The sequence below is a fragment of the Neophocaena asiaeorientalis genome, unplaced genomic scaffold (genome assembly GCF_003031525.2).
Source record: "Neophocaena asiaeorientalis asiaeorientalis breed wild unplaced genomic scaffold, Neophocaena_asiaeorientalis_V1.1 scaffold210, whole genome shotgun sequence".
NCBI classification, from domain to species: domain Eukaryota; kingdom Metazoa; phylum Chordata; class Mammalia; order Artiodactyla; family Phocoenidae; genus Neophocaena; species Neophocaena asiaeorientalis.
Window position 1 is genome coordinate 980,507 of NW_020172282.1, and position 26,882 is coordinate 1,007,388.

At 39.6% G+C, this 26,882-nt stretch overlaps 1 protein-coding gene across 3 annotated transcripts in view; it reads left to right on the forward strand.

Annotated features, from left to right (window-relative positions):
* Positions 1–26,882, forward strand: part of DTNA (dystrobrevin alpha) — a 274,470-nt gene that overhangs the window by 140,903 nt on the left and 106,685 nt on the right. For all 3 annotated transcript variants that reach the window (XM_024764509.1, XM_024764517.1, XM_024764501.1), the window contains exons 3-4: positions 7,915–7,982; positions 19,751–19,831. In XM_024764509.1, coding sequence (XP_024620277.1) covers positions 7,916–7,982; positions 19,751–19,831 — 148 coding nt within the window. In that variant the 5' untranslated portion in view covers position 7,915. The remainder of the gene's footprint in view (positions 1–7,914; positions 7,983–19,750; positions 19,832–26,882) is intronic.

The following is a 26,882-nucleotide window of genomic DNA, read 5'->3' on the forward strand; positions in this document are numbered from 1 at the left end:
ACACATTTTTACATATGCAAGTAAAATAATATATACTATATATACTATTGTATATTTTATATATATATATATATAATATAACCTGGTGGCGCAGTGGTTGAGAATCCGCCTGCCAATGCAGGGACATGGGTTCAAGCCCTGGTCCGGGAAGATCCCACCTGCCGCAGAGCAGCTAAGCCCGTGCGCCACAACTGCTGAGCCTATGCTCTAGAGCCCGCGAGCCACAACTACTGAGCCCACGTGCCACAATTACTGAAGCCCACACTACTAGAGCCTGTGCTCTGCAACAAGAGAAGCCACCACAGTGAGAAGCTCACGCACCTCCACAAAGGGTAGCCCCCACTCACCACAACTAGAGAAAGCCCATGCGCAGCAATGAAGACCCAATGCAGCCAAAAATAAAAATTAATTAATTTTTAAAAAATACATTAAAAAAAACTTGGGGTGTTATTATTGCAAGATTAATGAAAAATTATCTTGTAATTATGGGGGGAGGGGAATTTTCATTTTAAATTTATTAGATATGTAGGGAAAAGAAACAGACCTATGTTTATGAACAGCGATATCCCACACTGAATGGAGAAGGTTCCAAACTCTCAGAAGGCAGTCATTTCCTAACAAACACCTGACCCCCAAAAGTTAAGAATTTGGCAATCCCGGTAGGAGAACAGGGAAGACTCTTGCTCCAGTGTTAAGGTCAGCCACGGTTCCCCCATGACCAAGTGGGCCTATACACGTAACACTACTGCTCTTGAGAAATACAGGTGCACATACACAACCATTGTCCCAAAGGCACATCATACTGGATGAAACATGGTTCTCTAAAAAAATCTTAGGTCCTAGTGCAGTGCTAAAGGCAGCAGTATAGACGACCCTCTCCCTGTGGTTGTTTCCCCTAGGGATCTTTGAGGTCCTTTTGATGAAGCTCTTAGGCAGGGCTCCCAAGTCCTTCAGAGACTTTCTAATAACTTTGAACCTCACGTGACAAGAGTCCAAATTTTTATCATCTTCCTTCCAAAAGGCTCCCTTTTCCCATACCAAGTTGCTCCCAGCCCAGTTCTGCAATCTTTAAACCCTGACTAATAGGAGGTGATACCAGCTCCTCTTGACCAGAAGTCCTAGCCTCGTACCAAGCCAAATGAAGTCAAACAAAACCAAATGACCTTAAATATCTTGTACCCTCTGACCCCGGAACAGCAGGTTCCTTCCTGACTTGAAAGTACGACTGATAGTAGTTCTTTCCAGCTAAAAATGGTTTTCTCACTTTTTAATGGCATTTTCTGTTTCTTAAAGTTTGCCTCATTACGTACCCGTATCAATGTACGTATCTGTTTATGTCTGTGTGCGTTCCCTGAAGAATTAATTATCTTCTCCCTGGACTCAAAGTACATTTTAAAGTGGGTCTTACAAGCTAGAGAAACATATTACAAAGCAACATAAGAATTCCAACCTAATGTTGTGCAAATAAGTTCAATGATCAAACTCAACTGGCATCATATTTCTAGTTCAAATCTGGGTAGGTATCAGGAGTGGCTATGGTTCATTTTCAAAGTGCAAATGCTCCACCTCAGCCCCAGATTCAGTAGATCCAGGTAGTATTTGTATTTTTTGTAAAGTCTCCAGGTTGGTGTGATGGGCAGCCACAGCTGAGAATCACTATGGTGGACACTTCTGAGGAAAGATCAAATCCCTGATAATAAGTCCAGCTGGTCGTGACACTAAAATAGTGAACTTATGCCCTTCATCCCCCAAAAACAAAACTCAAGTTCCAAAAGCAGAAGTTGATGTTCAAAGTAAAAGGCAAAGCCAGAACCCCATTATAGCCATTTATTTTAGTGACAGCATTTTCCTACTTTCAGGAGCTCATCTAGATAAAAGACTAAGAGATAAAAGCAAATGCAATTATATTTTGCCCCAGGAAAGAGCTCTGAATACTTTTTTATTATATTGCCAGAGATTAGGACAAGAATGTAAATCTGAGAAAGTCCTACTAGAGGCTTCTTTCATTAACAGAAATGGAAACAGGCATTTATACGCCACCAATAAATCAATTAAAGGAGGAAAGGAGCTTGAAATGGCCTTCATTGCACTTATTAACTTTGGGGATTACAGCAGTTGGTGATGGCTAGACCCTGCATCTTCCTGTCATCCACCTGGAGCAAATGGATGGAAATAAAGCCTGGAAAGAGTCTCATCACACTAAACATGAAATCTGCAAGCCTTGTGTTTGCTAAAGTGGAGCAGAAGCAAAGCAGAGCCAGACTTTTCTAAAAACATTGTCGGCTTTTGTGGATTTAAAATGTGAGAGTGTGAATCAGTGTGTGAGTTGGTATGTTTATATGTGTCTGGGTTTACATAAATCCTGACGCTGGGAATTATTTTAATCTCTATGATAATTTCCAGTACAACAATGTTTTAAAATGGGAGGATTCCATTAAGAAGTAGCATTCAGAGGAATTTCTCAGTGACCTTTGAGAGTGATGTGGACCCTTCCTCTCTAAGCTCCTTTTGGACTGTTAATCACCAACTTCTGTCAACTTCTTTTCAGTTTATCAGTTTCAGAAAATCTTCATTTGCGTTGAACAGTGGCAGCTGGAATAAGATTACTGGCAATTAGAATCCAAACTAGCTGAGGAATTTCAAAATTAAAGGCAAAAAAAAAAAAAAAAAAAAGGATTCAATTTCCTGCCCTGACAGACAATACTTTGTTTGTTTTTGGGGCAGCCACTTCACCTGCCTAGTGTCAAGTTCTTCAGCTAGAATTTGAGAGTAATAATAGCTCTTCAACTTCCTCACCAGGTATAGGGAAAAGCATTTTATAATCTTCAGAAAGTTATACAAATGGAAGACACCATTAGTTTAAGCTTCTACCTTTAAAATGTCTTACATATCATGTGTAATAGAAATGTCTGTTTATTACTGATGATGTTGGATTATAGACGTGTCGTGAAGGATGTGATGTTTCAGTGTGAACTTCTCACTATGCCAAAATAAAATGCACTTTTCTTCCAATACTCTGTGCCTCACATTTGGATTTTATTCTTTATTTCTTGCTGGTTCCCACACTGTTCTACTCTGTTATTTCACCCCTCCCCCCTATATAGAGGCTAAGAGGTGGAGCCCTCCCTATCCAGCTTTCAGCCTCTTTTAATGACTGTGCTGGAAGAAGGGTGACTTGGTAACCTCACCTCCTACAAACTCATTGTGCCATGAGTTCAGCAGAATGTTTTCTAATATATGTGAAGTGCTGCGGGCAAGCAAAAGCCGAGGTCCTCTCCTCTGCTGTTCTCCACGTGACCTGCCAATCACCAAGTCCTATCAGATGTGTCCTAAATCTCTCTCAAGTCAGTCCTTTAGCATAAGACATATTAGTTTCACTCCTGAATCACGGAAGTATCCAGCTAACTGGACTCTTCCATCACTCATGGGTTTCTATCCCCTACCCTCCTGCCTACCCAAATCTTTTCTCCACTCGACATGCTGGAGCAATCTTGCCAAAACCTAAATCTGTGTACATCAATTCCCTGCTAAAACCTTGGATGGTACCCAGCCTCCCGTAGGAAAGTCCTATACTGTCTAGACTTGACAAATAAGGCTTTGTAGATCAGATGCCTGTTCGCCTCTCACTTGCGCTCAGCAATACTGAACTATTCCCAGTTGCCAAATGCACCATATACCCTTTCTCAAGCTCCATGCTTTTTTTTAGTGATTCTTTCTAACTATAGTTGCCACCTCTCCACCCTCTTCTATCTGGAACATTCCTATTCATCCTTTAAAACTCTGCTCCAGAGTCACCCTTTCTTTGATGTCTCTTTTGAATCTTCCCAGATATAAACTACTATATCTAGCAGTACACACCAAATTATAATTATTTGTTAGAATAATTTGTTTCCCCTTCTGGACTGTGAGCTTCTTAAGGGCAAGGATCATGTCTTACTCATCTTTGGATCTCAAGAAGCTAACAGTGGTCTGACCAGTTATAGCTATATTATAAATATGTCTTAAATGAATGAAAGGATGGATTCTCATAAGTGAAAACAATACACACCCTGTGTAATCTGTGGGACTGAGTGCTAGTAAAAGAAACATCTGACGGGGCTCACCCCTTATTTATCATTGTTAGTTCATTTTATACTTTTGACATTTCTGCAATCTTCTGGTAAAACTCTAAGTTAAGCATCTCATCTACATGAAGGAGCAACAGACACTGACAAAATCAGGCCTGTTGGTGAGCCACGCACCTTGTGATATTAGTATTGTCATAGATGGGTTATTTTCCCCTTCATCTCCTCCATATGACTCTGGGCAGCTGTCCTTATACTGAAATTCACGAAAAGCCAAGCTTCTTGACAATTTCAGAAGCGAAGTTGCTGTCTGTAAAGCTCTTCCTCCTTCCTCTACTGAAATTTTTGCTCTTCTTTCTTTCTAAAACGATGAGAATATAGTCAGACATTGTGTATCCCAAGACCCACTGATCAGAGTTAAATCGGAAACTAAGGAGCCCACAGTGGTGCTTTTTGCCTATTTGATTTATGAGCTCACCGTGTCCATGAGTCCCTCTGTGGAATCAGTGTAAGCTGAAAACTGGCATGCCTCCATTTTTACTATTATGACTGCAATCGATGGGGAATAAATGAATATTCTCCATTTTATCTAACAGCACCGCTTCCCAGAAAACTCTGGGGGGAAAATGAGAGGTGTGCTATTTTTCCTTATATATTCGTAATCATTTTCCAGGCTTTCCATTATTTTACACCACTGAGTTTGTTCTTTCTTTTCCTCATAAGGTACACATTTTACTTAGAAGTGAGAGTTAATACCTATTGTGTAACTAATGATTGTTCTTTTATGAGTTAATTAACCAAAACAGTGATGAATAGACCAAAAGGTGACATCAATATAGTTTGTGTGTATTTCAACCTCTGTTTCATAAGACAAGATTTTACTGTAAAATGCATGGTTCCAGATTATTTTAAAAATATAAATTGGTTTCTCTCATTTCAAATAATTAATTTCTGAAACTAATACAATTGGAATTTCACTCTTCTATGAGTCAGTTTTTGAAAATATAATTGAAAGTCCGTTTGGGGGAAAGAAATCCTATTTTTCTTTTCTCTCTCTTTCCTCTTTTTCTTCTGTTTTATTCTTTTGTTCAGTTAATGGTAACTGGACATAGTATCTGTTGACTGGATTTGGCTAGACACTGTGAAGAATTTAAAATTTTCAGTTACTGCCCCTAAAAACCTTACAGAGACAAACAAAAAGTTAACTAAAAGAAGAGATGTCACAGACAGTACCAAGTGAGTAGTAAGGGCAGTAACTCTGCAAGTTCACAAGCCAGTCTTTACCTCCCTGACATTTTCTTTTTTTTTTTAACATCTTTATTGGAGTATAATTGCTTTACAGTGGTGTGTTAGTTTCTGCTTTATAACAAAGTGAATCAGCTATACGTATACATATATCCCCATATATCCTCCCTCTTGCATCTGCCTCCCACCCGCCCTATCCCACCCCTCTAGGTGGACACAAAGCACCGAGCTGATCTCCCTGTGCTATGCAGCTGCTTCCCACTAGCTATCTACCTTACATTTGGTAGTGTATATAAGTCCATGCCTCTCTCTCACTTTGTCCCAGCTTACTCTTCCCACTCCCCTGCTCCCTGACATTTTCAATCATAGCTTTCCAGCCTGCCATCCTTTGTGATTTATTTATAATGGTTCTTCTCATCTCAGTCCAACATATAGACAGATGCAGGAACATATCCTGTTTCTATCCCCTATCTCTATACTGCTTCAGCTCTACTTCTGAGCTCTTGAAATAAAAATTGGAAGCTCTTCCCAGACTAGTTTGTGAACGTCAGATTATTATCTGCCCACTTCCTCTGGAGGAAAGGAGATGGGTTACGTGATTCAGGGGGGGTGTGTTTTTCTCCTGATCTATATATATCAACCATACCTACACATTTAAAATCTCATAAAAAGAAAGTATTGGACTGTGTTCAGCACTGCATCGTTACCAAGTTGAGGAAGCTTCATTAACAACTCTGTGTTTTTCCAGTTATTATTGAAGCCTGACCTTGGTTATATTACCACCCATTGTGAATGGATACACACTCTTAACTCTGTAAACTAAGGCTGTTCCGTGCCCTTCTTTCCTTTCCTAGCAGTAGGCAAATAATCCTTAACTCATAGAAGCAACTGGAGAGGCTGTTTGACCAGTTTGTCTGACATCACATTTTGTTTCTCCACCAATTTTCTTCTTTTAGTCCCCAGTGAGTCATCATCTTTTGAGCAGTCTTCTGCAAGCACAGCGGGCCCTCCATATCTGTGGGGTCCACACTGAGGACTCAACCAACTCCCCATCAAAGGCAGATCCAGGGGACCAACCGTACATCACTGTTTTATATAAGGGACTTGAGCATGTGAGGATTTTGGTATTGGGGAAGCAGGGGAGAGGCTGGAACCAATCCCCTGTGGATACCAAAGGAGGATTGTAGTTCCCTTAAATTTACCCCCAGGTAATCGGCCTCTCTCACATTCGCATATCTTTCTTTACACTTCTACGGCTGTAGTTGCCTCGTTGTGTTTTCATTGCTTTTATGCTTCTGTATCTCACTACTAGAGTGTAAGTGCCTTGAGGGCAGGAACTGTGACTTCATCACTGTTGTATACCCAGAGCTTAGTTTGGTTCCTGGAGTGTAGAAGGCACTCTATAAACATTTGTTAAGTGAATGCTCAGCGTTGAGAAAGAGGCATAACAAGACTATGGAGATTCAGAGGACAGTAACCAAACCATCATAGTGCAGGAAAATTTCAGAGGAAGATAACAGCTAAACTGAGACCTGAAGGATAACTGCAACTTATCCATTCATAGGCTGAGGGCAATCCAGGCAAAAATAATAACAATAACATGAGCAAAATTCATATTTGAAAAAGAACAGGGTCCATTGAGAGCCAAAGAGATCAGCTGTGCCTTCTGTTTACCATGCCTGAATCAAAACATACATATATGTATATAAGTGTATGTATATATGTGTGTGTGAGAGAGAAAACCTTAGTTTTTAAAAGCTTAATTTGCTATAACAAAAAATCAACTCCATCAACCTATAAAACACGTATATTTAGCCCCAAACCCTCTATCGGGCTAAACAACATTTCCGTCAACTTTCCCATTATTTTCTTTTTCCTTAAGTCAAATTTTAATTAAAAAATTTTTTTTTAATTCTCCATTTTAACTGTTGGTGTTTTCATAGTATTTTTTAAGTAGTTCTGTTGCAGACGATAGTATGATTAAGTAGAGAGAGGTGAACCTAACCACTTTGCCTGAAATTATTATGTATAGAAAAACAGTTGCAGGTTCCAGACACTTAAAGTAGAAATGAACATTTAGGAAATGACCTTCTTCTAAATTGAGGTTTTGGGTGTACACAGGACAAGCTGTAACAGAATGTAGTGGAAAGCAGACTGGTCTTGGAGTACACAAGTCTATGCTATTTCCCTTACTATGTCCATGAGACTCTCAATCTCATCATTTCTTGAATAGGATCTGTAATATCTACTCTATATTATTCATAGGTATTCCCAAAATTGAAAGAGGAACTCTATGTGAAATGCATCACCTAACAGATGGTAGAGGGTTGTATTCCATTATAGCACAAGGTGATCTGCTATTGTAGTTATTTGTACATTAGAAAATAAAAATTTTACACCCCCTTCCACAACTACAATATTACATATGGAAAATATGTACAACCATTTAAGTTAGTCAAAGTAAAGCTATTCTTTTTACAGACACAGTTTTAAGTAGTTGGTGTCTACGTCTGTGGCATGACCATAGCAAGTGTGTTTATGTAGAAATGGCTGTTTGCCTTATTAACATGGGGCTAATACACATTGTAACCATTTTGTCTCATAGAATGATTGAAGATAGTGGGAAAAGAGGAAATACCATGGCAGAAAGAAGACAGCTGTTTGCAGAGATGAGTAAGTATGGAACTTTGAAGGAACACCCTTGAATACTCATGGAAGGCTGGAAACAACCACTTAATCCTTATGACATTTGTACTTTTCCCTAAAATCCTAAAGTCTTTACATAAAATGTATGTTTAGGCGTTTCTGCCTCCTCTTGAGTAAGAATTAAATTAGACAGTGAATCATCATAATTTGTTACTAAGACTGTATATCTTATATGAAAGGAAAAGGTTCGTGGACCTGAATGTATATATACATACACAGATGCTTAATAAACACTATTTAGTGTTGGCATTAATACAATCCACTAAACTTCAAAGTCTGTGTTCATTTCCCTGTACTACCGCAGGGTCTGGCACATTGCAGGAAATAGATTAAAAGTTTGAAATGAATCACTGAATGTCTTACCCACAAAACAGTATCATATGTTCATATGGGAAAGAGGAGTCAGGTGTGATTACCAGACCAAGCTATAAGCTGTCATTTGAACTTCATGCAACGGGGGACAAGCTGTCCTACAAACTAGTTTCTAAAAAGTGAAAAGGAAAACAAAGGTTTAAAAGAGCTTGGAGGTGACCTGCTATGCAAGGAAAACCAAACCAAGACTATATTTACTGTCTCCAATGGAGAACTCATTAAATAAAGATTGTTGGTTTATGTAAATGCAAGGTTGCTGTGTAAGTAATTGGTGGTAGTATCTCCTTCTAGACCATTTTTCTTATTCATAAGGAAGAAGAACTTGACATTGGGGGGAGAACACACATCTCAAATTAAATGTTATAAAGAAAAAAGTACGATTCTCTTATGGGCTTTTTATCTCTCCTTCCCTGCAGAAGGAATGAGGGTGAGCAGAGGTGAGTCGTAAGCCTTTTACTTGGGGAAGCCAAGAGGCAAAATTAGGCTTCTACTGAAGATTGAAACTGATTAGCAAGAATGAGGGTCAGAGCAGATAAAGGAAAGCCCCAGACAATAAGATTCACATTTTCCTTTATCATTTCCCAATAATCTGGAGGCACCAAGACAGCATTAGAACTAACAAAGAGGAAGGAAAATTAAAATTGATGTGGAGAATCTCAATCATGCTCCTTGCTTTTTCCACTTTTAGAAACATGTCTATAGTGCCTGTGACAGTTTCAGCCATGACTTTCCAATTTCCATGTCTGATACTGTAGCCTCACTTCTGGCCTGACCAGTCATCTGGAACTGTGACCTTTGTTGATACAAATCTGACAGAGGAAGGAACCTAGTTACTGCCTGGCCATCTAGACAAAATCCAAAGCAGCACAGGTATCCTCTCCTATCATAGATTCTTAGACTGAAGAGGCAAGAGCTATGTATATCATGGACCAGTGTTTTCTCAGAAAAAGAAAAAAAACATTAATTTTTAACATAGAAACGCAATAAAGTCTTAGAGGAAATCTTTAAATTTATCATTGTTACATTAAAGACCGTATTAGCCAACAGACTGTAAGAATTTTAAAAGTGTGCTTATGTCATGATTTTATAACATTTATCTGAATTTAAGTACATAATCCCAGCTCCTTCTAAACCTGGTGCAGTGTCTGGCACAGACAAACACGTATGTCATAAATGTCTTTTGAATTAAAGTTGTCCAACTGAGGGCTTCCCTGGTGGCGCAGTGGTTGGGAGTCTGCCTGCCGATGCAGGGGACACGGGTTCGTGCCCTGGTCTGGGAGGATCCCACGTGCCGCGGAGCGGCTGGGCCCGTGAGCCATGGCCGATGAGTCTGCGCATCCGGAGCCTGTGCTCCGCAATGGGAGAGGCCACAAAGGTGAGAGGCCCGCGTACCGCAAAAAAAAAAAAAAAAAAGTTGTCCAACTCAAAGAAAGATCAACATAAGTTTTATAGCCATAGCAACAGAAAAGCTCTAAATTTTTCAAATGAGAGAGACTTAGGAAAATTGTGCATTCGTTTCCCAAATTGTAACTTAACCTTTTCATAGAAGCTTCTCAGGGAGGTCATACAGTTTATTAAATCATTTTGAGTTCTCCTGATTAGTGATCAAAATAGTTAAGCAAGCCACACCGATATGTATCTTTCTTCTGTTCTTCCTCTCTTCAAAAGCAAGCAAACACATCTGACCTTAACAATTCATTAGTGAGCATCGTGTTCAGATTAACACTAAATAGGACACACGTCCACAGTAAGTGGGATTCTGCCAGATAAAGCAGTTGGCTGATTTCAACAGGAGAAATTGATTTTGATAGACTGTCAGACAAAATAGAAATGTAATCTCATTGAGAATGTGTTAAATATTTGAAAAATATATGGGTTACCCCAGTTCTAGCAGCAGGACACCAAAGGAAAACAAGGAAACTATTATCAGAGAAGACTGACATCGAAACTTAGAAAGTAACTTCTTCCAGGAATCTATGATGTCTAGACAGGGAGCTGAAAAAGAAGGAAGAACTTGTAAATCTGGTCAGCTAAGAATTACCTAGAAGTAGTTCTTTTTAAACATGAAAGGAAAGTGCTGAAGAGTTTCTTGGTTTTGGAAATTGCAAATGTCACAGGAAAAAAAAAAAGCAGTTAAGAAGGCAGGGAAGACTTCTTTCAATACTATTGTGAGAGGGGAGAGAGATGGAACTCAGCTCTGCCAGAACCAAAGACAGGAGGGTTTCTAAGCACTGGGGTGAGCTAGAGCAGAAGTACTGGAGGATACCAGAGGGGAAGTTGGTCAACTGTGTTTACTCATTGTCACAATGAGGAAGTTAGGCTCCTACCCTCCCACAGACACTAGGAGATCTCCTTCAATGATTTCATTTCCACAGAATGGCTCCCAGTCCTTGAGAAAGATATTCCTGGGTTGTAAAACTGGCAAAAGTCTGGGAGGTTTACATCTTTAAAGGGGCAGACAAAGAATTTACAAAGGAAAGTTTTGTAGAAAAGTAAGTGCTCTAAGAAAAGGGAGATCAAAGACCTAGAGTCAGGAAGAAACCTGTCTAAAGGTAAGTCAAGCTGAGGGGAACCTTACAAAAGCAAAAGAGCAGAGAACACAGAAAACAGGGTGACGATTTTTTTTAATTTAATTTAATTTATTTTATATACAGCAGGTTCTTATCAGTCATCAGTTGTATACAAATCAGTGTATACATGTCAATCCCAATCTCCCAATTCATCACAGCACCACCCCACTCCCGCCACTTCCCCCCTTGGTGTCCATACGTTTGTTCTCTACATTTGTGTCTCAATTTCTGCCCTGCAAACCGTTTCATCTCTACCATTTTCTGGGTTCCACATATATGCGTTAATATACGATATTTGTTTTTCTCTTTCTGACTTACTTCACTCTGTATGACAGTCTCTAGATGCATCCACGTCTCTGCAAATGACCAAATTTCATTCCTTTTTATAGCTGAGTAATATTCCATTGTATATATGTACTACATCTTCTTTATCCATTCGTCTGTCGATGGGCATTTAGGTTGCTTCCATGACCTGGCTATTGTAAATAGTGCTGCAATGAACATTGGGGTGCATGTGTCTTTTTGAATTATGGTTTTCTCTGGGTATATGCCCAGTAGTGGGATTGCTGGGTCATATGGTAATTCTATTTTTAGTTTTTTTAAGGAAACTTTATACTGTTCTCCATAGTGGATGTATCAGTTTACATTCCCACCAACAGTGCAAGAGGGTTCCCTTTTCTCCACACCCTCTCCAGAATTTATTGTTTGTAGATTTTCTGATGATACCATTCTAACTGGTGTGAGGTGATACTTCATTGTAGTTTTGATTTGCATTCTCTAATAATTAATGATGCTGAGCAGCTTTTCATGTGCCTCTTGGCGATCTGTATGTCTTCTTTGGAGAAATGTCTATTTAGTCTTTTCCTGGACTTTTGTTTGTAGGAAGATTTTTAATCACAGTTTCAATTTCATTACTTGTGATTGGCCTGTTCATATTTTCTATTTCTTCCTGTTTCAGTCATGGAAGGTTATACCTTTGTAAGAATTTGTCCATTTCTTCCAGGTTGTCCCTCTTATTGGCATAGTGTTGCTTGTAGTAGTCTCTTAAGATGCTTTGTATTTCTGCAGTGTCCATTGTAACTTCTCCCTTTTCATTTCTAATTTTAACGATTTGAGTCCTCTACCTCTTTTTCTTGATCAGTCTGGCTAGTGGTTTATCAATTGTGTTTATCTTCTCAAGGAACCAGCTTTCAGTTGTATTGATCTTTGCTATTGTTTTCTTTGTTTCTATTTCATTTATTTCTGCTCTGAGCTTGATGATTTCTTTCCTTCTGCTAACTCTGGGTTTTGTTTGTTCTTCTTTCTCTAGTTCCTTTAGGTGTAACGTTAGATTGTTTATTTGAGATTTTTCTTGTTTCTTGAGGTAGGCTTGTATAGCTATAAACTTCCCTCTTAGAACTGCTTTTGCTGCATCCCATAGGTTTTGGATCATCGTCTTTTCATTGTCATTTGTCTCTAGGTATTTTCTGATTTCCTCTTTGATTTCTTCTGTGATCTCCTGGTTATTTAGTAATGTATAATGTTGTGTTTGATTTTGTCCCAGAGGTCTCTTAGGCTGTCTTCATTTCTTTTCATTATTTTTCTTTATTCTGTTCCACAGCAGTGAATTCCACCATTCTGTCTACCAAGACACTTATCCGTTCTTCTGCCTCAGTTACTCTGCTATCGATTCCTTCTAGTATATTTTTCTTTTCAGATATTTTATTGTTCATCTCTGTTTATTTGTTCTTTAATTCTTCTAGATCTTTGTTAAACATTTGTTGCATCTTCTCTATCTTTGCCTGCATTCTTTTTCCTAGGTCCTGGATCATCTTCACTATCATTATTCTGAAATCTCTTTCTGGAAGATTACGTATCTCAGTTTCATTTAGTTGTTTTTCTGGAGTTTTATCTTGTTCCTTCATCTGGTACATAGCCCTCTGCCTTTTCATCTTGTCTATCTTTCTTTGATTGTGATTTTGTTCCACATGCTGCAGGATTGTAGTTCTTCGTGCTTCTGCTGTCTGCCCTCAGGTAACAATTGATAAGAAGAACAATTGATGAGAAATTCTGGCAAATTCAGGTGACTGTGACACATACACGTGTTAAACATCTACTCGGAACTCATAACCGCAAGCAGCAGAAACAAAAACAAAAAGGCAAAGAAACAAAGTTAGGAGCAGCATGGACTCACAAATAAGCCAAAAAATAAAACTAAACCAAAATAAAAAACAAAAAAACCTGTGTGCCCACATACTTTGATTAAAAGCAATTTTGGGCAAGTTGCCCTAAACCAAAACTTCCCCTCAGTATAATGCCCTAATTATCAGTTTGCTTAGTACCTTAGATTAAAACTGAAAAGTAGTGTTCAGTTAAATGTAAATGTCATTCTCACCTTGGCCTTTTCAGCCACCAAGTAAGTTTATCAGGTCAAATAATTTCATCCAACTGGTTTTTAGCAGAATAAATTGTTTGTTCTCGGAATCAAGCTCCCTTTCTTCTCTGTTTTTATGCTCTGAGAGCACATTTACTCTGCTTTGTATGACACTTACTTACAAAGAATTTACAAAGGAAAGTTTTCTGTGTCACTCATTCACATGAACTTCTCCTTAGGGATGGATGCTGAACCTTTCCCTTCAAACCCATCCAGCTTAGATGCTGAATCAGTGTTGGTTTAAAAGCCTCAGAACACAGGATAAGTAGGTTTTAATGGGAGGGAAATGATTGGAAAACACTCTTTCAGAACATGGAAGGCTGCCTAACAAGATGAGGAAGGTCCTGGGGAGAAAGCAGAGTGATACCAGTGGGCTCTGAGTGGAGGAGGGACCAGAAACCAAAGGGAGGCAAATGGAGGTGCTCAACAAACACTGTTGAGTGGTTCAAAGGCAGACCGTCCTTCTTCAGAATATTGACAGCAGTCAGCATGTGCATAGTTGCAATGGCACCTGAAGTGTGATTTTGCAATGCACACTATGAGTTTTAGGAAAACTAATTTCAAAAATTCAAGGAAATGACGTTAATTATCCCACTCCCATGAGCCATGGTGGATACAGTGACTATTTTCACTTTCATCTTCATTTCTTGTGCTCTTCAGCACTTTGGGGATGTCAACACCATGGGTCACCATTCTGGAAATTCTTCCTTATGTCACCATTGTAGTCTGGTCTCCTATTTTTTCTGACTACTCTACTTCTCTTTTTCTGTCTCTTAGTAGCCTCCAGACACCCTGAAGTCAGATTTTAACCAAAGTTTTGTTCTTGACCGATTCTCTCCCTATACAGTTTGACTTTCTCTCAAGGCTTCACCGTTACTGTTATGGCTCTCAAGTGTTCAAGGTGTCCTTCAAAACCACACCCCATGTTCTCAGGAACCAGCTTATCCAGAATAGTTAGCATGTAAAGTCAGTGTCCCTTCCAGACTTGGCTTCTCACTGTCAAATCTTCTGCTGTTGAAGCACCTTGAGATAGGCTCACCGTTAGCTCCATCAACTCCCCATCATAACAAAGCAATGTCCCACCAAGGCTGCCACTTTCCAGTATTTCCAAAGCCACACAGTCCTTGAACAGCTACCAAGGGTATTGTTCAGAAGTGGGGAGGAAGTTTCTAACCCCAAATTTGTGCCTCATTTTGTTATCTAGAATGTGGAATAGCCCTACTTGTGCACACAGTCTCCTCTTGGGAAATATTCCCAGTCCTGGCTCAGTTAAGGGACATTGGTACATTTTATATGTTTATTAATAATTCCTGGAATATAGTCCATATTAAGGAGTTCCATATCCAAATATCCAACTGACACTGGATATCTCCACTCGGACACCCCACAAACAACTCAAACTCTGTAAGCCCAAAACTAAACCCTTCATCTTCCCACACCTACAGACCTGTTCCCCCTTGTTGGTACCTTAGCTCAATGAGGGCCAACCCATCCCACTGAGTTGTCTAAGATAGAAAGTTGAACATTATTTTTGACCCCAAAACTCCTTTGCCTGCTCTCTCTCTTTCTCTCTTTCTGTCTCTCTCTCTCACACACATACACACACACACACATCCAGTCAATCATCAAGCATGAAAAAGAGTTTAGACATGGAGTTCATAGGCTTCATCTTTATTCAATAAATATTTGTTGGGTGAGTTTGAAAAATGAGTAAGAAATTTAAGAATCTGAATGATTTTATAAAAGGTTTTATAAATGAGCTATGAAAACATATAAGGCAAAACATATGAATTGTGTGAAACTGTTCAAAGTGTAATGAACGAAGCTAAAGCCAAAAATTAGATAAGACAGGTTGGTTGGTTGGCTAGCTGGCTTGCTGGCTGGCTGGATGAATGGATGGATGGATGGATGGATGGGTGGAAGGAATGAAAGAAGGCAGGAGGAAGGAAGGGACAGAGGGAGGAGAAAAAATCTTGAAAAGAAGAGCTAAAGAAAGGAAAAACAGGATTTGCAGAAAGTAACAATGTGATCAGTCAGAATTTCTGAACTTGCATCTTTGCTTTCCTGTCTATCATTTTTTTCCAGCTATGACCTGAGTGTGAGAGGTTTGAGGAGATGTTGCAAGAGCATCAACTTGCCTTAAATGAATTAGCTTTAAATTTTTCTTATGAAAAGTTTTAAATATATACAGAAGTAGAGAAAATACTATTCATCTCTACCCTTAATTATTTACCCCCAGCCCCCACCATATAATTATGAAGCAAGTCTAATCTAAGATATTATTTAGATGAGTCAAGTCTCCATGTTTTAAAGAATTATAGCCCAGTGATATAATAATAATGGAAAAGACACTATAAATTTGAGAAATAATTAAGAGGACATTGCAAAGAAATAAGGAAGTGCTGTACTATTTTTTTATTTAAAAGGAAGAATTAGTTTCTTGAGAGTATAGAGTGTGAATTTGATGTAGGTTTCAAGATAAAATGGATTTTTTTTTCAGAACATGGACAAAATATAGTGGTAATCCTAGACATTTCAACATGCTAAGAATAAGGATTACTCTATTGACCTCATTTCCTTATTCATTTATCCAAATTCCATCTTTTTTATAAATGAATTAAGTGAGCTAATTTCCCTTTTTAATAAGGTTACTAGACTGCTAGCTCAGGAAAATACCATAGGATAAAAATGAACCTTAATTTCAGCAAGATACTGACAAAACTCTCTTAGATTGTGCATGCGTTGGAAAAACGTGAGCTGGATCTTTGTACAATTAGGTAGGGATTGTAACCATGTTGTGACCATGTCTGGAGGAATAAGTAATGGATTCATCAACTTGGAGGACAGCCTCCAGTTGTATTCTGGAAGACTTTGTGGACCTGGTCAGGTCTTAGATTTTAGGCAACGACTTGGACACAGAAGACATGAGACTACTCTCAAGGTAGGCTATGAATTTATAGACTTTCAAGAAGAGACCACACATGTCAAACTGAACTAAGTCCATGGTTTATTGGGCCAGAGACAAATTTATTTTAAACAAGGTGGGTAAATGGAGCAAGAACCTGCCCAGCCTGTCTCAGTACAGCTTTTTTGGGTTCCAGAATCCATGATGGATCCCATGGTTGCCACTTACATGGTCCATGTGAGGCAATGGGCCGTTGTATCTGAAAAGCTAAACTTCACAGCTCACCACATCCCTTTTAATATTTAGGGCTTACATCCTCAGCCAGGAAGAACTTTCACAAACTGGAGACATTGACAGACCTCCAGACCCCTTCCTGAGGCTTGAACAAAACAGAGGGTCAGTTGAGTCCACATGGTGATGGGCAGAGGAGAGCAGTCAGTACACTCCTGACCCTAAGCATCATCTCTATGTCCCTCTTTACTGCATCCTGGAGAGCGGCACCTTAGCCAAATGCCCCCTAGGACCTCTATGAGATGGAGGAGCAGAGGAACCAAAGTTTCTCTTCTCAGAGGATGAGGTCTTGCTGGAACTAAGAAATTTAATCGTGTACTGCATCATAGTCGTTTTATACCTGGAGCTTAAATCATTATTTTTGAAGAACTTACATAAATCATCTATGTCTCTAATGTCTTCTTTTAAAGGATTATTTACAGACATTGAGATTATCTTGATTATTGAGCCAAACTCAGCATCACTAAAAGTACATCTTCAACCAGGGGTAAAAGATTTAGCGTTCATGTATTTCTGATGGTCTCTGTGTCTCTGGTTATCCAGCATCCTAGAGAGTTCATTTCCCACATGAGCCTCTCAGATTTACAGAGGACATGAAACTGGGAAGGCCCTTTGAAATGCCAGTGACAAAATCAAAAATATTTTAAATATCAGAAAGGTAGAAGCATGAGCTAAAAAGTAAAAGAAACTAAGATTAAATATGAAGTCCTACCTTTAGCCCCCAAATAAGCATTTAAATAGAAAATAGAAAAGCCCTAACTTAATAAAAGTGCATATGATTTTTAAAAGCTAGCTTTTTTAATGAACTGCTAGCTTAATAAGAGCCAGAAGAATGAACTATCTATGAAAAAATTGCATCAGTAAATGTCCTCATCAATGGTGGTAACTATTGTATTCTATACATTCCATACAGGTAAGGCAATAGCTGTGGCATTTGGGTGAATTTTGTATATGTCATTTCAAGGAGGTATCAGCCAGCCGTAGAACAGGATAACTTGAATGTTTAAGGGTCTGGTCTCCAAGCCGTGTCTGATGATAATGAGAATAATAGCAGCATCCATGTATTGAAGCCCATTATGTGTCGTGCTCTGTGGTAGACATTGTGTTGATACTTGAAATGACTTTGGACTTGCACATCTTCAACCTAAGAAGGTCAAGGATAAGCTACCTCCCCATCTAAACTTTAAACTCCGTGATGACAGACACCTTTGTACATAATGTCCAGATGGTAATGAAGATGCTAATGATGATCATGATAGCTGCTTCCCAATCTTTGCGGAATAAATTAATCAAGTTTATAATAGACAGGGAGAAAAGGTTATATGGCTCCAGAAGGGAAACCAGATCAAACGGATTGAAGTTACAAGGAGGCAAATTAAAGCCCAAATATAAAAAAGAAATTTCTATCACTTACTGGTGCTCAGAAATGATACCTGAAACATTATAAGGAGGTCTGTCTGCTATTAAGTGCTCACTAGGTACCAGCCACAGAGGTTACCAGCTGGTAAAGTTGATACTATTATCCTCATTTTGTACATGAAGAAATCGGATGGCAAGTAAAAACTTGTCAAAGTTCAAACAACAAGGAAGAGAAAGATTAAGAGTTACTGACTTTAAAGCTCATATATTTTCACTAAATTATAATCATCTCTATCGTTGGAAATAATCTTACATGGACATTGGATAAATGTCCGTCTACTGAGAACATGTTTAGGCAAATTCCTGCATTGGGTGGGGGTAAGTCCTACCTCTTTGATCCTTCGAGCACTCAGTATCAATGAGTCTGTTTGTCAAGTAATAAACTCTCATGAGAATGAATGTTTAATGATCTGCCTCATAACACCATAGAGTAATAGAAGTATTGATAGTATTTTTTATGAATCTAAAGAGATCAGTTTGAGGTGAGGGAATGATAAATGCTCTCAGTGAGGGACACTTGCTAATTGATCCCAAGTTTCATTAGGAAAGCACTTAATTGGCCTCCTAATATAATTGCTTCTAGGCCGGTTCATTTACTTGCTGCCCTAACTCTTCTAAAGCATTTCTGTAGCACATTTACTGGTAAAAAGAAGGTTCAATACATGTCAAAATGTAGCCATATGCCTTAATATCTGTTATGAACCATAAACGTGGGCTTGAAGAGAGCCAAATAGTTAGAAGTAGAGAAGAACAGACATTTGTTGAAAGTCGACTCTGTCCTAGAAATTAGCCCATTCAGAGGAGGGTGGGAGGATGGCCAGGAACTCAGGTGTCGATTTAACAAACAGCCCATCTGCAGGGGATGGTGAGGAGACCGGCCCAAGCCCGGCAGAGGTTCGGGGGTAGAGAGCAGTGGGAAATGTTGTGGGGTGGGGTACGTAGGATAGAAAGAGCCTGCAGAGGGGCTTGGATTCTGAGCTGAACATTCAGCCCTGGTGCTGCAGGCATCAGAATCCATGCTGGATTCTTGAGTAGAGGAGTGGATGAGGAAAGTAGTTCAAGAATGTGGGGAACACGCCATGTTAGGGAGGAACTGGAAGCCACAGTGTCAGAAATAGCAGGGGTTGTTTTTTAGAAAGGAGTCTCCTCTGAGGTTGACAGGAAGCTTTGCAAGATAGACGGGAATAATAACGATGCACTTACTGTGTGCCAGGCAGTGTTCCCAGCGCTGTAGGTTATAGGCGCTCATTTATCCTTTTAGCAATCCTATGAAATAAGTAGTAATATTGTTGTCAGTCCCATCTTCCAGGTGAGAAAACTGAGGCTTCTAAAAACAATTGGCCTAAAGTCACCAAGAAAAGATGACCAGCATTCAGCCTGTGCTCACCTCACAGCCATGCTCTAGTGACCACTTAAAATGATTATTTGATGATGTTACTACCTGGCATCATCTAACTGTTTTAAGTCACAGCTTGAGCAGACTGTTCTCAGAAGCAGTAGACACCACAGGGCTGAGTTTGTGTTCCTTGGCCCATGAACATAGTCAGTAACCTGATCTCCATGCTGGATACACGTGCTGCCTTCCCGCAGAACCTGAGGAATATGGGACAGACCTTTTCAAGTCTTAAAGTTAAACTTGTATTCTAATAACGATAAAAATCAAATGAAGTGTATAGTTTAGATCTGTAGTTGTTTTATTTATAAACATTATCACTTTCTTTCCACACGCATGGCACACCACATGTGTACGATTTTCTCCCCCCAGGGGCTCAAGATCTGGATCGCATCCGACTCTCCACCTACAGAACAGCATGCAAGCTGAGGTTTGTTCAGAAGAAATGCAATTGTAAGTATGCCAGCTGTTTGGACTAATTACCCTCATGAATCCTATAGTTTACATTTGTTACTTAGTTTATTAAAAGTAGGCTTTCTTGCAAGTATTGATAAAAATATGTTTATACAACAGTAAAAAGAGTATTATGGTACATAAATGGTAGAAAGACTCTTCCCAAGTAATTCTGAAGGCTTAATGGCTCAGCTGCTAAAGTATTGGAATGGATGAGCCTCTGGATATGTATATAATCCTGCCCCTGGAATGGTTTAAATCTGGATAGATGGTTTTCTTCTTTTCCCAACCTTTGGTATTATAAATGCAGTGCCATCAAAATCGTTTCAAAGATTTTAGAAAATATCAAACATTAAATCCTCCTTATATTTCCTTTACAAATATAGGAAAATGTCTACAAACTCCTGGAACACATTTAAGTTACTTTCTGAAACTACAAAAATTAGCCCTTTGTATCAGAGTATTAACTACTTTTGCCTACATCAGACAATAACAAGAGAAGAGACAACACTTAAAGAAACAAAGAAACTTGCTTCAACTTTTTCCCAAATTTTAACACGCAAGCGGCAATCTAGCTCACTATTCACAGTGAGCAGGTTCACATTCCTTGGTCAATGCTTCCATTAGATTATCGCATCCATTTTCTCTTGGAAAATATATTGCTTCAAAGTTCATTTATATGAGCTTACTCTTTCCTTTTTTGAAAACTGACTGCTATAAAAAATTAATAACTGTTCTCATTCTCTAATTAGTATCAGGTGAATTTTAAAAATGAAAACCGTAAAGTTCTCCTGCATCCATAGACATAGTTCTTGAATATGTGGCAGAGGGACTAGGCACTTGGTGAACGTAGAAATCAGCCATGTCCACATCTCTACCCTCCCAGAGTCTCCTGCAGATGCTTCTTGGGGCCCTGGGCAGACCCCGCCCCCCAGCCGCAGGCTCCTGGGTTTACAGCTAATCATGACTGTGGAGGTGGGCAGGGCACGGCTGCTCCTCAAGTTACAGCTTGTTCTCTAGCCCCAGTAGCTAGAAATGGGGCAGGACAAGAAGGGAGAAAAAACGTAGGTGGGTCAAATATCAAAGATGTGTGTTGACTCCTCACAGGAAGCTAAACCAGTCCCCCAAAATGCAGTGAGAAGAACAGTACAGATGTGGGAAGGAATCTGGGGTTGTACTTGCAGTCCTGGGTGTTGATAAGTCTTAAAAGCCCTTTCGGGGGCTGGTGTTAAAGGACAAGGAAAATGCTCCCACAGAAGAAAATCTTTCCTTCTCCCCTCACCCCCATCACCCATATTTTAACAAAAGGAAGAATTTCTGTGTTTTCAGCAATGAAAAAGTGATGGGATCCTCCCATTTTCCTTCCTCATTACCACTCCAGTGGCCCTCAACATAGAGGGAGCTCTGTCCCCTTAAAGCTTTGCCACGCAGAGCCTTCCTTAGACTACTTTCAGTAGAGATGGGGAATTTTAAAAAGACATTACAAAATGGTAAGGAGGAGCAAATTAATTAATTAAAAGGAAAAGAAGGAAGGAAGTAAAGAAGGGAGGAAGGAAAGAAAGATCAAAGGAAGAAAGGGAAAGGAAAAGAAAAGAAAAAAACCCACATCGATTTGGCAACCCTGCAGCCAACATTACAAAGGGCTCACATTGTTTGCCCTAACTGGGTCCAGCAACCCACAGGCCACTTCCCATTCCTCCTACTCTCTGACAAAGCCCCTTCCTCATTCTTGGGCACCTCGTTTTCCATTACCTGTTCTTCTCTGGCCCTCATCCTTATTCTATATCCAGAATTATGTCATAGTTTCATTCACCCTCTTGGAAAACAGTGGGGAAAACAGTGACCTTCTTGGAAAGCAGCATTGATCCAACCTTGTCTAGTTGCCCCTCAGTGCATCAGTTCATTTACCCCTTAATTTAGGAAGCTTATAGTGAGTTCCTACTATAGGTTTGCACTGCACTAGGTACCAAGGATAGAACAGTGGTGAATAAGATGTGATCTCTGCCTTAACCTTGCCCAAAGTCTAATTAGATAGATGGATTTTTAAACAGACGTATAAAACAATGTGGAAGTATAATGCTAGGAATAAGGACATAGAGTGTAGGACCACCAAGAAGGCAGTGACCTGACCTGGGTGTGAGGGCTGCGGACAGGAGTTTCCTGGAAAGGGCGGAGCCTTAAAGAATTAGTAGGCATTAGGGAAGTGTTATTTGCTTTACAATGTACCTTATAAATATCATACGTTTTTAGAAGGAGGAAAGATATTACATTCTATACAAACTAGACAAAAGTAAGGCTCAAGGCAGAAGAACAGCATATGTTGAGTGCTCTGCTAAAATTAAGTTTCATTTTAAAGTTGTTTCTACCTTGATCAGAAGGCTTAAATGCAAGTACTATATGTGTTTGCTGAGTTTTCCTTCCTGACAAAAAATGTAGCAGTTGTGATGTTGAGGTACTTGGAAAACGCTAACACAGTTGAGCCTGGTTTATCTTCATCACAGTTGAAGTCTTCCTTTTAGGAAGACAGCCAGAAGCACTGGTGGTTGTGACATATGAATCAACATTGAATATACACCCCTGTATTAGAGAAGGATAATTTCTGTCTGCAATAAAACCTCACCCACAATAAATTATGGTAGCTAATAATGGAGTTTTACTCTGCAATAAAAGAAATAAGAAAAAAATCCAGAAAGTGTGCTTGTAAGTGCATTGTTTTATTGAAAACTCTTACATTGTATTTACTTCATGGAAATCAATAGACCTTAACTTAGAACAGGTTGTTTATTTTTAGGTCCAGACCTTATTTACAGGTAAAATTTATTTTGTACATTAACAAAAGTAAGCTTTAAAACTATATAATGGAAGAAAAAACACAAAAACTGATACTTGTAAAGTTATCACCTAGAAAAAATAAATATTGCCTGGGTATAGCATGGAATGTATAGATTTTTAGGAGATTTCTTTTCTGTCTAAATTCAAAGACCAAAAGAGTTAGTTCATTCCCCATATTTTCTTCCCCACAGCGCTTGCCTACTCTGTTTCTAGAATATTGATTCCTATCACTGACATTCGTGTTCATTTCATTTAATACAATTCCTGGCGGATGCTGAGAATAACTCGTTGTCAGTGTTCTAAAACACTCTAAAGGAGAGGCCAGAAAACCATGGCCCGTGAATTGAATGTGACCCAGCATCTAATTTTGTATAGACTGTGAACTAAGAATAGTTTTCACAGATGAGTATTTGCAACCTATTTGATAATAGGGAACACTAACTTGTGACCCCAAATAAGCAAAATGCTATCTCCCCAAAATAATTCTATTCTTTTCATCGGTAGATGTGCATTTTTAAAACCTTGGGCTCAGTTATTATATTTTTAATTTCATAAGTAAAAATGTTGTGGAAACTTGTTTTCTCTACATAGTATCCACACAGTACTACTATATAATATGGTGGTGCCTCTTGGTCCACAAAAAACATTTACCAACCTCTGCTAGAAAAGAAAAGTTGTAAGAAGCCCATCTTTAGCAGACTCACTGATACAGAGAACTAGTGGTTACCAGGGGGAGAGGGAAGTGGAGACGGGCAATATGGAGCTGGGGGGTAAGAGGTACAAACTATTATGCATGAAACAAGCTACAAGGACATATTGTACAACATGAGGGATATAACCAATATTTTATAATAACTATAACTGGAATGTAACTTTTAAAAATTGTGACTCACTATATTGTATACCTATAACTTTTATATAATATTGTCAGCAACTATACTTCAAGGTTTTTTTAAAAGCCCATCTTCTTTTTCCTCAGGCAAAAGATTCTTCATTTCTTCAATTTTTCTCCATAGGCTCTATTTTCTGAATCAGCTTTTCCCTTTACCATTCATCTTTGTACCCTGTCTTGCCTTCCCTCCCCTGTCATGGCTAGCACATTCTCTAACAGAATAAAGGAATGAATGTGTCTAAAAACTAGGGGACAAAATTCAGATATTCTATTTTCTAGGAGCAGTGGGACAGAAGGGAGAATACAATAGTATTCCCAATACTCCTTCCTAATCAGCAGCCTTCTCTTTAGCTTCCAGGTGTCCTGGTGGCTTTCCACAAAATAAAAACCCTGTATACCGTTTATAAGCATGTATGAAAATGCAACATCTCAGCCTTTATTCTGAACAAATAACCGTCTTCTACTAGAACATTATTTCCTCGGTCAGCATTGACATGTTAAATGACCCAGATACCCTGTGATGTCAGCAGATCTTTTTCAGAAATTACTTTGGAGTCAACGAAACGCAGCCGTAAGTTCATGAACAATGAAAGGCAACAAGAGAAATCAATCAGAAATCTCTAATCCCTCCTGTTTAATAGTGGGGAAAAAAAATAAGGAGGCAAGAGGATCCTCTCCTCCACACCCACAGCAGATGTTGCACCAGTTCTTCTGGTTACAGTCTGAATTTTCTTTCTATCACTCATATCAATTCAAATTGAATTAAAATTTTGTTTAAAAGAAAAAGAGGACAAAAGGTATACGTTTGCATCTGGCTTTCTCAAAATATCTTTCCTCTAGTAAATGAAACATTTTTTTAAAGTATCCTTCATTCAGATATAGTTTAAAGTCAGAACACATGCTTTTGTCTGTAACATCTCTAAACTTCTTTCAGGATTTCTTGTGAACCAAAAAAAAAAATGCAGTTATCTATTTACCTAAATGTTTCTCTAACACTGCAAAATTAACCCGAGTGAATGCTCTCTATGTACCTGAATAAATGCTCTCCTATGAATGAACGAATATGCCCCACTAGACTCATTCTTCACCAGCCAAGTGACTAGTCTTATACTGCAAAAGTAGCCTGCATTAACAAATGCTAATATCCCACTCACTTTTCTTCAAGCTAGTGTACCAGCATATTCCTCATCTCTGCCTCATTTTTAAGTGTGTGGATTTCTGGCTGCCTGTGTCAGTTTTCTATCTTTGCATAACAAATGACCACACACTTAGCAGCTGAAAACAACACACATTTATTATTACCCTGTTTCTGTAGGTAGAAACCCAAGCAGCATGGCTGGATTCTCAGCTCAGAGTCTCATGGACTGACATCAAAATGATGGCTGGGTCTATGGTTCTTATCTGGGGCTCCAGGTCCTCTTCCAAGTGAACTGGCTGTTGGCAGAATTCATTTCCTTATGGTTGAAGGACTGAGGTCCTCATTTGCTGCTGACAGTCAGCTGGGGACAGCTCTCAGTTCCTAGAGGCCACTCACACTCCTTGCCACATGGCTCCCCACAGGCCGTTCAGAGTTCAAATGTCTTCTTCTTCTTCCAAGTGTTTCTCTGACTGCCTCCTCTGTGACCAACCAGAAAAATACTCTCTGCTTTTAAAGGACTCATGTGATTAGGTCAGGCCCACCCAGATCCTCTCCCTATCTTAAAGCCAACTGGTTTGGGACCTTAATTACATCTGTAAAATTCCCCACAGCAGTACCTGGATTAGTGTTTGATTGAATAACTGAGACAAGGCATGCGCACTCCGGGTGCCAGGAACCTTGGGGTGGGGCGAGGCGGGGCATCCTAGGATTTTGCCTTCCACAATGCCCGAAGTTTAAAGTAAGAACGCAGGCAAGAGAAATAGCTCCCCCCCAAAGAGATGTGTTTAAAAGAGAAAGATAGAAGGACTCTCTCCACTCAAGGAGTCAGAAGGAAGAGCAGGAAGGTTCACAGTCAGGGAAATAAGTGACAGATGTCAAACCCTTGGAGCATAAGTATCTTTGTATTGTTCCAAATGTGTTGGACACGCATTTTCATTCCTGACGTTGAATCATTCTAGACACTTGTTTAGAATAAAGACAAGTGGATCATGCTAGAATACAATGTTCCCCAGAATTCCCTGTGGGGAATTTGGTGGTGGCAGCAGAACACAAACCCATTAAAGATGCCCGTGCACCAGGCGGTGGAAACACTGCTCCCCTCTGGGCACGCTGGACCGACAGCAAAAATGTCTCCCCTTAATCAGGGCAAACTTCTGGTAGAGAAAAGCTATGATTTTAAAGCCCTGATGCTTGTGATACGAGTTTAATTAAAGCTACTTCTTCCCTTTAATTGCTTTTATTTTGAAGATCTTAAAGATCAGGGTTTTGTTTTCTTGTTAGAATTTTTTTTGCGGTACGCGGGCCTCTCACTATTGTGGCCTCTCCCGTTGCGGAGCACAGGCTCCGGATGCGCAGGCTCAGCAGCCATGGCTCATGGGCCTAACCGATCCGCGGCATGTGGGATTTTCCCGGACCGGGGCACTAACCCGTGTCCCCTGCATCTGCAGGCTGACTCTCAACCACTGCTCCACCAGGGAAGCCCTAGAATTTTTTTTTATAGAGTGCTTGAAGCTTTGTCTGCTCAAGCTGCTACCACTGCACGTACAGCCTGTGAAGTAAGCCGACACCTGTAGCCTTGTTTCCAGGCGTCTGGATGTAACATGCATCATCTTCCTTCCCTCTGTCTTGCTTCTGCTTTATGCCAGGAAGCTGTGCTAACTAAGCATTTTTACTCTCACAATTTAGGAAAGAGCATCATCTTAAGTGCTCCAGTCAGTTGGGAAAGAGTGGCGTGTAGAGAGGATTGCCTTTCAAGCTTCTCCAGCCCCATCTAAAGAGGGCCAGAGCAAGAAGCAATGAATGACCTTCCCTTATCGTTCTGCTAAGCTCTGTTCCTGGGAGCCTGCAGGATCGGCCCAGAGCCAGTCAGCAGAGCGATGAAAAGATACCCAGGGGGTGTGCTCTCCCGCAGTCTGGCTCCCAGGAGCCCCGGGCTCTGGTGAACACTGAGAGAAAACAAAAGACAGTAGGGAGGACAGGGATGGAAGAATGGCCTCTCCCACATAACCACACCTGTTATCCTGCTGGAAAGTCATTCCTGATGCCACCTTGATTTACTCCTCAGTGAAACTTTGTTGGCATTTTGTCCTTGTTATTAACAATCACACATTTATTCATTCATTCAACAAATATGCCCTGAGATGTGCTAGGTTCCAAGCATTATGCTTAGACCATGGTGGAGGGAAAGT